General features: G+C 46.8%; 1 protein-coding gene across 1 annotated transcript in view; it reads left to right on the top strand.

The window, feature by feature from the left end:
• Positions 1–13585, top strand: part of LPIN2 (lipin 2) — a 57087-nt gene that overhangs the window by 16954 nt on the left and 26548 nt on the right. The window contains exon 4 of the mRNA XM_065397707.1: positions 6484–6785. Within this exon, the coding sequence (XP_065253779.1) occupies positions 6484–6785 (302 nt within the window). The remainder of the gene's footprint in view (positions 1–6483; positions 6786–13585) is intronic.

The following is a 13585-nucleotide window of genomic DNA, read 5'->3' as shown; positions in this document are numbered from 1 at the left end:
AATGGAGACTCAGATTCTAACAGCAAAAAATCTAAGTACATCAGAAGTAGGAAGCCTGCCAAACAATCAGTAGGGCCACTCAATGATTGAGGTACTACAGGAGCACTCAAGGAAGAACTATGGAGAAGTTAAATGAATTATTTGCATCAGTCTTCACTGCAGAGGATGTGAGGAAGATTCCCATACCTGAGCCATTTTTTTAGGTGACAAATCTGAGGAACTGTCCCAGATTGAAGTGTCAGTAGAGGAGCTTTTTGAACAAATTGATAAATTAAACAGTAATAAGTCACCAGCACCAGATGGTATTCACCGAAGTGTTCTGAAGGAACTCAAATATGAAATTGCAGAACTACCAACTGTGGTATGTAACCTATTATTTAAATCAGCTTCTGTAGCAGATGACTTAAAGGTAGCTAATGTGACACCAATGTTTAAAAAAGGATCCAGAGGAAGGCCTGGCAGTTATAGGCCAGGAAGCCTAACTTCATTGTCAGGCAAATTGGTTGAAACTGTAGTAGGAAACAGAATTATCTGACACGCAAATGAACACAATTTGTTGGGGAAGAGTCAACACGGCTTTAGTAAAGGGAAATCATGCCTCACCAATCTATTAGAATTCTTTGAGGGAGTCGTCAAACATGTGGACAAAAGAGATCCAGTGGATATAGTGTACTTGACTTTCAGACTCTGACAAAGTCTCTCACCAAAGGCTCTTAAGCAAAGTAAGCAGTCATAGGATAAGAGGGAAGGTCTATCCTCATGGATCTGTAACTGGTTAAAAGACAGGAAACCAGCGTAGGAATAAATGGACAGCTTTCATAATGGAAAGAGGTAAATAGTGGTGTCCCCCGGGGATCTATACTGGAACAAGTGCTGTTCAACATACTAATAAATGATCTGGAAAAACGGATAAACTGAGGTGGCAAAATTTGCAGACGATACAAAATTACTCACGATTAGGGCTCCATGTTTGTCACGGAGGTCGCGGAAGTCACGGATTCCCCAGAAGCCCCAGGACCAGCTGCTCAGGCGGCCCTGGGGACAGCCACACTGGCCACTGCTGGAGTTGCTCTGCAGCCAGCCACTTGGGTGGCCCTGCAGCCAGCCGCACCAGGCGCTGATGGTCCCTGGCAGCTAGCTGGTGGTGGACAGGTGGTCCCTGGCAGCTAGCTCTGGGGAATGCCCGAGCAGCGGCCAATGCAGCTGGCCCTGGAAATCACCTGAGCAGTGGTCCCGTGGGCAGTGGGATCAGCTGCAGCTCGGTGGCTCTTGTCAGCAGTCCTGGGGCAGCCAGAGCAGCAGCTGGCCCTCCGGGGCTTCCCTCCTCCACGGTAGTAGCTGGAGCGGCAACGGGACCCCGGGGCCTCCCCTCCTCTGCACTGGCCAAAGTGGCAGCGGGACCCCGGGGCTTCCGCCCCCCCCCCCCCCCCCCCGCAGCTTGTGCTGCGGACCTCCCGGTTTCCCCCCAAGGTTCAATCGGGTATTTATGGTATAAGTATGGGCCATGGGTTTTTTTGTTTCTTGCCTGTGACCTGTCCATGACTTTGGCTCAAAATACCCATGATTAAATCATAGCCCTACTCATGATAGTTAAGTCCAAAGCAGACTGCGAAGAGTTACAAAGGGATCTCACAAAACTGGGTGGACTAGGCAATAAAATGGCAGATGAAATTCTGTGTTGTTAAATGCAAAGTAATGCATGTTGGAAAACATAATTGCAACTACACATACACAATGATGGGATCTAAATTATCTGTTACCACTCAAGAAAGAGATCTTGGAGTCATTTTGAATAGTTCTCTGAAAACATCTGTTCAATGTGCCGCGGCAGTCAAAAAAAAGCACTAACGATGTTAGGAACCATTAGGGAAGGGACAGAAAATAAGAGAAAATATAATGCCACTATATAAATCCATGATATGGCCACACCTTAAATACTGCCTGCAGTTCTGATTGCCCCATCTCAAGAAAGATATATTGGAATTGGAAAACGTACAGAGACGGGCAACAAAAATGATTAAGGGTATGGAACATCTTTCGTATGAGGAGAGATTAAAAAGACTGACTTTTCAGTTTGGAAAAGAGATCAGTAAAAGGGGATATAACAGAGGTCTATACTTACTACTTCACATAACACAAGAACCAGGGATCACCCAATGAAATTAAGAGGCAGTAGGTTTAAAACAAACAAAAAAGAAGTACTTCACACAATGCACAGTCAACCTGTTGAACTGGTTGCCAGCGGATATTGTGAAGGCCAAAACTATAATGATGTTCAAAAAAGAATTGGATAATTTCATGGAGAATAGATCCATCAATGGCCATTAGCCCAGATGGTCAGGGATGCAACCCTGTGTTCTGGGTGTCCCTAGCCTCTGATTGCCAGAAGCTGGGAATGGTCACTCGATTGCCTGTTCTGTTCATTCTCTCTAAAGCACCCTGCATTGGCCACTGTCAGAAGACCGGATACTGGGCTAGACAGACCATTGGTCTAATCCAGTATGGACATTATTATATTCTTAATATAACACGTAACATGACTAAATACAAAACTGAAAGCAGTTCTTTTGCAGGCAGAGGCAGAGAGCAAACCAATCACTGATGGGAATTGATCAGTCAAAAGTTTAAAAAACCACCAACCCAACAACCACTTCTTAAATGTCTAGGACAGGACTTTAACACAGCTGTTGCACTTAATATAAACTAAAACCAAGTTATAAAACAATAGTTAATCCACTACTGCCTATCCTATCTGTATAACAGTGTTCCAGATAACTATTAGTAGGTACAGGTACACATAAAGGCAACAGAAAAAGTAGTTGCAGGACTGAGAATAGAATTGAGGAGTCCTGGTTTCTAGTCCCCTGTCTAATTGAAATATTTGATATTTCCTCTTTGTTTCAGCTGCTCATTCTGTCTCACCAACACTTAGTTTTCAGTTTTCTTTTAAACTATGCCATAGTGTGCTAGATGCACAGACAGCCACTGGACACTTCAGCCCCTTAATAAGATAGCTCGTTTCCAAGTGTCTCAGATTACTAACACTTTATACATGTATACAGTATATTCGTAAAGTTCAAGACCTGAAAAGGGCTGCCAAGATATTCTGAAAGCTGAGCAGTCTGGTTACAGATCCATTTAGGTATTTGGAAGAAACATCTGCATCATGATAGGAAAGGCCATTGAACCTCTTTACCTTTTTGCTGTAAAATGTTCAGCTGGGAAATGGACATGAAGCTGTTTTGGATCTTAATGGAGATCCCTTATGTCCTGCTTTCAGGAATACTGTAATGTCACTTGCACACTTCATTTCTTAAATAAGATCTTTTAAAGCATCCTTTGTTTTTATTCTCACTCTTGACTTCAATCTTAAAGCAGCACACTATATTATTATTATTAGGGCTGACAAGCGATTAAAAAATTAATCACGATTAATCACAATAAATTTTTTAATCACACTGTTAAACAATAATAGAATACCATTTATTTAAATATTTTTGGATGTTTTCTACATTTTCAAATATATTGATTTCAATTACAACACAGAATACAAAGTGTACAGTGCTCAATTCATATTTATTTTAGATTACAAATATTTGCACTGTAAAAAACAAAAGAAATAGTATTTTTCAATTCCCCCATTGCAAGTACTGTAGTGCAATCTCTTTATTATGAAAGTTGAATTTACAAATGTAGGATTATGTAAAAAAAAAACCTGCATTCAAAAACAAAACAATATAAAGCTTTAGAGCCTACAAGTCCACTCAATCCTACTTCTTGTTCATCCAATTGCTCAGACAAACAAGTTTGTTTACATTTACGGGAGATAATGCCGCCGCTTTTTGTTTACACCTGAAAGTGAGAACAGGCATTCACATGGCACTGATGTAGCCAGCGTCTCACGATATTTAAATGCCAAATACCCTAAAGATTCATATGTCCCTTCATGCTTCAACCACCATTCCAGAGGACGTGTGTCCATGCTGATGAGGGGTTCTGCTCGATAACGATCCAAAGCAGTGCAGACCAATGCATGTTCGTTTTCATCATCTGAGTCAGATGTTATCAGCAGAAGGTTGAGTTTTCTTTTTTGATGGTTCGGGTTTCACATAGGAGTGTTCTTTTAAGACCTCTGAAAGCATGCTCCACACCTAGTCCCTCTCAGATTTTGGAAGGCACTTCAGATTCTTAAACCTTGGGTCGAGTGCTGTAGCTATCTTTAGAAATCTCCCATTGGTACTTTCTTTGTGTTTTGTCAAATCTGCAGTGAAAATGTTCTTAAAACAAACAACGTGTGCTGGGGTCATCATCTGAGATTGCATGAAATATATATTACCTCACCCACCTTGTCTCTCTAATGAACACTTCTTATTAATATTACAGTAATGCCAAAAACATACTAGGTACTATATAGAAAAATGATGCGATTCTCAGTGTCACAGTTTCAGGGTAACTGCACCTGTATTCCCACTCCTTGAAGACACCCACTTAATGATTTCCAGCTCCCAGCCATCACCTCTCTTAGGCACAGATGTGTGTCTCATTTAATCCTGATTAGGGTTTTTCCAGGCTGCATGTTTCCATGCCCACACTGATATCCCCAGCAAGCCAGGCTGCCTAAACAAGCTAGCACCTGCACTTTGCTTTCTCTCCAGAGTCTGACCAGCATATTGCTCACAGTTGTTAATTACCACACAACTCTTTCTAAGCAAGCACATTTATTTTTAAAGTCAAAACTTTTCAGAGAAAACAAATTAAAAACAAAAAAACCTACATGCATGCTAAAAAGCTTATCGGAGGTCAGCCCTCAACTGGGTTTTCACCTTGGTTACAAGTTCATAACTGTTTCAGATTCAGAACTAGAACCAGGCTGGGCAGTTCAGCCATTTCTTTATACAGCTCAGGCCTTTGATCTCCACTCTCTGGAAACAGGGCCAGATTAACTTTTGTGGGCCTGGCACCAAACATATTTGTTGGCCCCCATGGGAGCAAAGGGGCATAGTGTGTGTGAGGGGGGTTAGCCCCCAGAGTAAGGGGCCGGCCGCATGCAGTGGGCCTCAATGTGGCGGGGGTGGTCCTACTCCGCCCAGCTGAACGTGAGCACACAGTTTACAAACTAGCAGTCGCCAGATGCACACTGTCCAACCTGGCCCTGTGCTGCCAAAGCGCCGCCCTAACTCCTTATGCCCAGCAACACCCCACCACAACTGCACACCACCACCACGCTCACTCGCCCACCCACAGACCGGTGCCCCTCCACAGCCCCACCACCACAACTGCACAGCACACCCCACAGGCCTCCCCCCGCCAGTGCCCCAACACATACAGACCTTCCCTCCCTCTCCCCGCCCACAGCCTAGCGGCCCTCCCAAGCCCAGCATCCCAACACGCACAGACCTCCCCCACTGCCCAGCACCCACCAGAGACCCACTCCCCCATGCCCAGCCGCACTCACCAGCCCTGCTGGGAGGTGACTGTGTCCACTAGGCTGAGCTGGCAGTGCAGCTGGGGCCAGTCCCAGGATGTGGACCCTCGGGAGCGGTGTGATCAGCCAGGCCCGAGCCAGAGTGGGGCCTGCCCAGATTGCATTCCCTCTGGACCCACTTGCCTGGTGGGGCCTGGCTGAGCCCCTGTTCTACCCTCCCCCCCGCCCCTTCCCCACAAACTGTCTGAGACTGCCAGCCCCTGCACCAGTCCCAGGTGATTTGGCCCCTGGGTACACAGGTGGGGGTCCTGCAGGTGGCGGACAGCAGAGATTGCTCAGAGCTGGAGCCACATTGGGGAGCAGGGCAGATCCCTGGGACGTGACTCCTCAGAGCCCCTTCCCCCGGTTGCGCCCACCGGCCAGCAACCCTTCCCAGCCCACATAGCAGAGCCCAGCTGCTGGTCGGTGAGCTGCCTACAGGCGACTGGGACCTGCTGGCTTCGAGCTGCTCACACAGCAGGGCCTTGGCCATGGGCTGCCCCGAACAAGGAGCCAGACCCCGAGTCCATAATGGGCTCCTTCCCAGTGTGGGCCTGGTGCCTTTGGTGCCATTGTAAACTCGCTACTGTCTGGAACAGGTAATCAGCAAAGACCCACACCTCAGGACGCATCTTCAAAAGCCTGGATTTCTGCATATCCAGAGGTGTGAAATTTGCATTAATTTCTCTCTAGGTATTCCCCAGAAAATCCACTTCACATGTATCCTAAAGTCCATTCTTGCCTGGCATATTACACACAATTCCAGCCCTCAAGATGTAAATTTTGCCTTTAGGTGCAGTGGACTTCAAAGATACTTAAATTTCATTTCAATAAGGTCAGTCATGTGGGACAGTATTGCTGATCAAGCAGGAAATTTGCCATATCTGCCAGTCAGTCCTTGATGCTGCTCACCTCTCCCACCCCACTGCACCCCCACATTTATTTAACCTTTTGTTATTCTGTTTGTGTGTACATAATAAATGTATCTGCTTATTTATTATTCCCCTTGTTTTGGTTAGGAAAAAGTTCCTGCATATCTGGCAACCTCCCCAATAATCACTGAGGATCATTTCTTTAAAGAGTTTGAAGATCTCCTGCTGAAGTCAGGTGAAAATGAAAGGACATGTCAGAGCTCTGAAGTTACACACGTCATGGAAACAGAGACTCTGTTCACCTCAGGGTCTGTGAAGAAGAAAAAGCGAAGAAGAAAGAAATACAAACAAGATAGCAAGAAGGAAGATCAAATCTCCTCTTCTGGGGTTGAAGAGATTTTTGAAATAGAAATAAGCTCTGATGATGAGAGGGGTGTTCAACATCTGAGGTAAATTGTTAAATACATACTGAATGCTTTCATGTGGTATCACTAAGGCTTCGTACTGTGGCTTGTGTATTAACTTTTTCTCTTATGTAAGGTACCCTTCAGTCAGAGTAGGTTTCAATAAGTTATAGAATGTGGAAGTCCAAGAGTTCTTTCCTCAAAAATACAAAGAAATTCTATTTGTAATCTTGACTTCTTCCAGCACTCTTCAGAATCTTTCAGAATTGAATTTTGCCAAATCTTGTTTAAGCTAGTGTCTTCCATCAAAATTATCACTCATGTCCCTAGCAATCAGTCCCGTGGGGCTGGTCAGGCTGGCAACACACTACAGAGCACACTTACATAATGCTGTAAATGTATATGTCACTTTATAGAACACTAAAAAGCAGTCCTGACCTGAAGATGTTAAATATACAGACGTGTACCTGATTGTGGTGGAGAAAACTGCCATCTTTCAAGTCACCTTTTAAGGCAGGGGTGGGCAAACTTTTTGGCCTGAGGGCCACATCTGGATATGGAAATTGTATGTCGGGCCATGAATGCTCACAAAATTGGGGGTTGGGGTGTGGGAGGGAGTGAGAGCTCTGGCTGGGGTTGCGGGTCCCAGGATGGGGCCAGAAATGAGGGGTTCAGGGTGCGGGAGGGGGCTCTGAGCTGGGGAAAGAGGGTTGGGGTGTGGGGGGGGAGGCTTCGGGCTGGGGCTGAGGGGTTCAGAGTGCGGGAGAGGGCTCCAGGCTGAGGCAGGGGGTTGGGGTGGGGCCCGGGATGAGGGGTTTGGAGTGCAGAAGGGTGCTCCAGGCTTGGGACCAAGGGATTCAGAGGGCAGGGGGTTGGGGCATGGGAGGAGGTCAGGGTACAAGCTCCGGGCGGCGCTTACCTCAAGCAGCTCCCAGAAGCAGCGGCATGTCCCCCCTCTGGCTACTATGCAGAAGCATGGCCAGGCGGCTCTGCGTGCCGCCCCATCCGCAAGCGGTTCCTGGCCAATGGGAGCTGCAGAGCCAGTGCTTGGGGCGGGGACAACGTGCGGAGCCCTCTGGCTGCCCCTTCACGTAGGAGCCGGAGGGGGGACATGCTGCTGCTTCTGGGAGCCACGCAGAGCGAGGCAAGCCCCCAACCCTGTTCCCTGGCAGGAGCTCAAGGGCTGAATTAAAAGGTCTGATGGGCCCGACGCAGCCCAAGGACCGTAGTTTGCCCACCCCCATTTTAAGGGCATCAGAATTTGGCTTTAAGCAAACAGTAATGCAGCTTTTAACTATGAGGCAGCTGCCATTCTCTCATAATAAGTATATCTGAAAGAATGTAGGTAAAGTAAACAAGTGTTGTGCAAGATACTACTGCACTGGTGTGAGGTATTCAAATGTCTCAATCCCTCATCTCTGGCTGGCACCATGCTGCTTGTAGTGTACCTAAAAACCTCTAGAATAAACTCAGTAGTATCAAATACGTATGATCCATTAGATATTAATTAGACTCCCCAAAATTGACTTCTGTAATTCAAACCAGATTTTAATTTAAGTGCTTGCAGGTCCTTCTGGATTATTGCTAAAGAAAGAGAACTACCTCCTTCCTGTATATTGAAACAGATAAGCTAGCGGCATCAGTAAATTTCAGTAGAATTCATTTTGACATCTGGAATATAAAACTGACTGGAGCTGTATACTGGCTTAAAGCCCATCAAAAAAAATTAAACCTGTTTATTTTCTATCCTACCCTTTATATTATGGGCACAACATAAGCTAGCAGCAGTTTCCTGTAGAAGTCGATTCTGTAGGTCTACACTTGCGGAAGTGTGTAGACACTGCATGCTCACCTAGAAAGGGTATAAATAGCAGTGTAGATAGTGAGGCACTGCTTAAGCAAGTAGTGTAGAGACTTACCTGAACCCCTAGGGTGCATACCTTACATGGCTCTCTACACACTCAAGCAGTGCCTCCCACATCTACACTGCTGGTTTTTAGCAGCGTAGTGTCCCATTACCAGAGCCTTTCCTTGCTGTAGTGAAAGACTCGCTCAGTGGAGAAAGGCTCTGGTAATGGGGAGGCAGCAGGAAAAGGCTCTAGCAATTTCCTACTGCTAGAGCCATTTCCCACTTCCTCCCCCACAGTGGAGGTTTTCACTGCCATGTGTAACTACATGTACATACACGATATGCTACTTCAAATTTAGGCAAGGCCTCTGATTGTTTAACAGCAGGAGGGGAGTTTGTTTCCTGGATTGAACTAGTTCATTACCACACCGTGAAATGGTTATATTCAGTATTTGACTGTGTTTATGTTCGAGACCTGCTCTGGGATCTGAAAGAATGATAAATACCCAACTTGAAAACATAGGAGCTGTCAAGGCTGCTTCCCCACTTTGAACTTTAGGGTACAAATGTGGGGGCCTGCATGAAGACTTCTAAGCTTAACTACCAGCTTAGATCTGGTCCGCTGCCACCATTCCCAAAGCTAATTCCCTTCCCTGGGAAGCCTTGAGAAACCTTTCACCAATTCCCTGGTGAATACAGATCCAAACCCCTTGGCTCTTAAGACAAGGAGAAATTAATCATCCCCCTCCTTTCTCCCACCAACTCCTGGTGAATACAGTTCCAACCCCCCTGGGAACTTAAAACAAGGAGAAATTAACCATCCCCCCTCCTTCCTTTCACCAACTCCTGGTGAATACAGATCCAACCCCCTTGGATCTAAAAACAAGGAAAAATCAATCAGGTTCTTAAAAAGAAGGCTTTTAATTAAAGAAAAAGGTAAAAATCATCTCTGTAAAATCAGTATGGAAAATAACTTTACAGGGTAATCAAACTTAAAGAGCTCAGAGGACCTCCTCTAGCCTCAGGTTCAAAGTATAGCAAACAAAGATAAACACTCTAGTAAAAGGTACATTTACAAGTTGAGAAAACAAAGGAAAACTAATACGCCTTGCCTGGCTGTTTACTTACAAGTTCGAAATATGAGAGACTTGGTTAGAAAGATGTGGAGAACCTGGATTGATGTCTGGTCCCTCTCAGTCCCAAGAGCGAACAACCCCCAAAACAAAGAGCACAAACAAAAGCCTTTCCCCCCCCAAGATTTGAAAGTATCTTGTCCCCTTATTGGTCCTTTGGGTCAGGTGTCAGCCAGGTTACCTGAGCTTCTTAACCCTTTACAGGTAAAAGGATTTTGGAGTCTCTGGCCAGGAGGGATTTTATAGTACTGTACACAGGAGAGCTGTTACCCTTCCCTTTATAGTTATGACACGCCCCCCAAATCACAGATAGTGTTGAACGTCCGGTTCCACACTGGCTGTGATTTCTTCCTGGAGCTCTAGGAGAAAACAGAGTTAATAAGACACATGTACCTTTAGACATACTACTGATTATATAAAAACTAACAATATGTTCCATTCCAAGAACAATTTTTAACCAGTTGACTCTGGGAAACTTTCCCGGGAGAGTGCATCAGCCACTTTGTTAGAAGCTCCTGAAATGTGTTGTATTTCAAAATCAAAATCTTGGAGAGCTAAACTCCACCGAAGAAGTTTTTTGTTATTCCCCTTGGCGGTATGAAGCCACTGTAGCGCAGCATGGTCTGTTTGTAGTTGGAAACGCCGTCCCCAAACATATGGACGTAGCTTTTCCAGCGCGTACACAATGGCGTAGCATTCCTTTTCGCTGATTGACCAGTGGCTTTCCCTCTCAGACAGTTTCTTGCTGAGAAACACGACAGGATGGAATTCTTGATCCGGTCCTTCCTTCATTAAAACTGCTCCCACGCCCCGCTCGGACGCATCTGTGGTTACTAGGAACGGTTTGTCAAAGTCTGGGGCCCTTAGCACAGGGTCAGACATGAGTGTCGCCTTAAGCTGGTTAAAGGCCTGTTGACACTCATCAGTCCACTGAACTGCATTTGGCTGTTTCTTTCTGGTTAGGTCTGTCAGCGGGGCGGCGATTTGGCTGTAGTGTGGTACAAATTGCCTATAATATCCGGCCAAGCCTAAGAAGGATTGGACCTGTTTCTTTGACTTTGGAACCGGCCACCTTTGGATAGCATCCACTTTGGCCTGTAGGGGATTTATAGTTCCTTGACCCACCTGGTGCCCCAGGTACGTCACTCTGTTTTGACCTATTTGACACTTTAGCCTTAACAGTTAGTCCTGCCTGCCGGATGCGCTCGAAGACTTTTTCCAGGTGTTCTGTCCATGAATCAGAAAAAATGGCCACATCATCGAGGTAGGCAACTGCAGATTCTCCCAATCCTGCTAGGAGACCATCTACAAGTCTTTGGAAGGTGGCGGGTGCATTTCGCAACCCGAAAGGGAGTACATTGAATTCATACACCCCTGCCTGGGTGACGAAGACTGATCTTTCCTTAGTGGGTTCATCTAGTGGTACTTGCCTGTACCCTTTGGTTAAGTCTAAAGTAGAGATGAATTGGGCATGTCCCAATTTCTCCAATAGCTCATCTGTGCGTGGCATTGGATAGTTGTCAGGACGAGTTACAGCATTTAGCTTACGGTAGTCCACGCAAAAGCGTATTTCCCCATCTGGTTTGGGAACTAGAACCACTGGAGATGCCCATGCACTATTAGAGGGGCGGATTATACCCATCCTGTAGCATGTCCTGGATCTCCCTTTGTATAGCAGTTTGGGCATGAGGTGACTCCCGGTAGGGTGGGGTTCTAATTGGGTGAGCATTACCTGTGTCAATGGAGTGGTATGCCCGTTCGGTCCGTCCTGGAGTGGCTGAGAAAATTGGTGCAAAGCTTGTGCACAGCTCCTTGATCTGCTGTCGCTGCAGATGTCCAAGGGTCGTGGAGAGGTTCACCTCTTCCACGCCACCATCCTTTTTTCCTTCGTAGTAGACACCTTCAGGCCACTCCGCGTCATCTGTTTCCTGGGCTGTAAACTGGCAAACGTTTAATTCTCTGGAATAAAAGGGCTTAAGAGAATTAACATGGTATACCTTAGGCTTTATGTTGGAGGTGGGGGAGGCTATGAGATAGTTAACAGCTCCTAGGCGCTCCTGGACCGTGAATGGTCCTTCCCACGATGCTTCCATTTTATGGGCCTGGAGCGCCTTTAAGACCATGACTTGGTCTCCTACTTCGAAGGACCGTTCTCTGGAATGTTTATCATACCAGGCCTTTTGCTCTTCCTGAGCATCCTTTAGGTTTTCTTTAGCAAGGGCTAAAGAGTGTCGGAGGGTGCTTTGTAGGTTGCTTACAAAGTCTAGAATGTTAGTTCCTGGAGAAGGCGTAAACCCCTCCCATTGCTGCTTCACCAACTGTAATGGCCCCTTAACCTCGCGGCCATACACAAGTTCAAATGGTGAAAACCCTAAACTGGGATGTGGTACAGCCCTGTAGGCAAAAAGCAACTGCTGCAACACTAGGTCCCAATCATTGGAGTGTTCATTTACGAATTTACGTATCATGGCCCCCAAAGTTCCATTAAACCTCTCCACCAGGCCATTGGTTTGATGGTGGTAAGGGGTGGCAATGAAGTGATTCACCCCATGAGCTTCCCACAGGTTTTTTATGGTCCCTGCCAGGAAATTAGTTCCCGAATCTGTAAGGATGTCGGAGGGCCACCCTATCCTGGCAAAAATGTCTGCTAATGCCTGGCACACACTTTTAGCCCTGGTGTTGCTTAAGGGTACTGCTTCCGGCCATCGGGTAGCAAAATCCATGAAAGTCAGTACGTACTGCTTTCCTCTGGGTGTCTTCTTTGGGAAAGGACCCAGAATATCCACAGCTACTCGCTGAAATGGGACCTCAATTATGGGTAGTGGCTGGAGAGGGGCTTTAACCTGGTCTTGGGGCTTTCCCACTCGTTGGCACACCTCACAAGACCGGACATAATTAGCAACGTCCTTGCCCATTCCCTCCCAGTGGAAGGACTTCCCCAACCGGTCTTTGGTTCTGTTCACCCCAGAATGGCCACTGGGATGATCATGGGCTAAGCTCAAGAGCTTTACCCGATACTTAGTGGGAACTACCAACTGTCTTTGAGGATGCCAGTCTTCTTGGTGTCCACCAGAAAGAGTCTCCTTGTATAAACGTCCTTGTTCTACAACAAACCGGGATCGGTTAGAAGAGCTGAGAGGCGGTGGGGTGCTCCGCGCCGCCGCCCAAGCTTTCTGAAGGCTGTCATCTGCTTCCTGCTCGGCCTGGAACTGTTCCCTTGATGCTGGAGACATCAGTTCCTCCTTGGACTGTGGACTGGGGCTTGGTCCCTCTGGAAGCGATGCAGGTGCTGGGGCTGTTTCCATTGACTGTGAACCGCTGGTGCACTATGTGGTATTTCAGGCTCTGGCTGAGCCTCTTGGGTAGGGTTATCTGCTGCTCCCGCCAGTTTAGGCTCGCTGGTGCCCTCTGGCATTGGAGTTGTAGACGGGTTGGCAAGCGCTGGACTCAGTGCTGGCAATGGTTCTGGTTCTGGTTGCGTTGCCAGTTCCGGTTCTGGGACTGGCTTTGGCTGGGTCTCTGGGATTGGATCCACTACGGCTGTTGCAGTCGTTGGCAGGGGATCCGGTTCCATCACCTTTGTTTGGGTCTCTGGTAACACGGACGGGGCCCTGGTGGACGGCTCAGGAACAGGGATGGGGGTGAAAGCTTGCTTAGCCTGGCTGCGGGTGACTATTCCCACCCTCTTGGCTAGCTTCACATGGTTGGCCAAGTCTTCCCCCAGCAGCATGGGAATGGGATAATTGTCATAGACTGCAAAAGTCCACATTCCTGACCAGCCCTTGTACTGGACATGCAACTTGGCTGTAGGCAAGGTTACAGACTGTGACACGAAGGGTTGAATTGTCACTGTAGCCTCCGGG

The sequence above is a fragment of the Emys orbicularis genome, chromosome 2 (assembly GCF_028017835.1).
Source record: "Emys orbicularis isolate rEmyOrb1 chromosome 2, rEmyOrb1.hap1, whole genome shotgun sequence".
In the NCBI taxonomy this organism is placed as follows: Eukaryota; Metazoa; Chordata; order Testudines; family Emydidae; genus Emys; species Emys orbicularis.
This window is presented reverse-complemented; position numbering and strand designations above follow the sequence as displayed.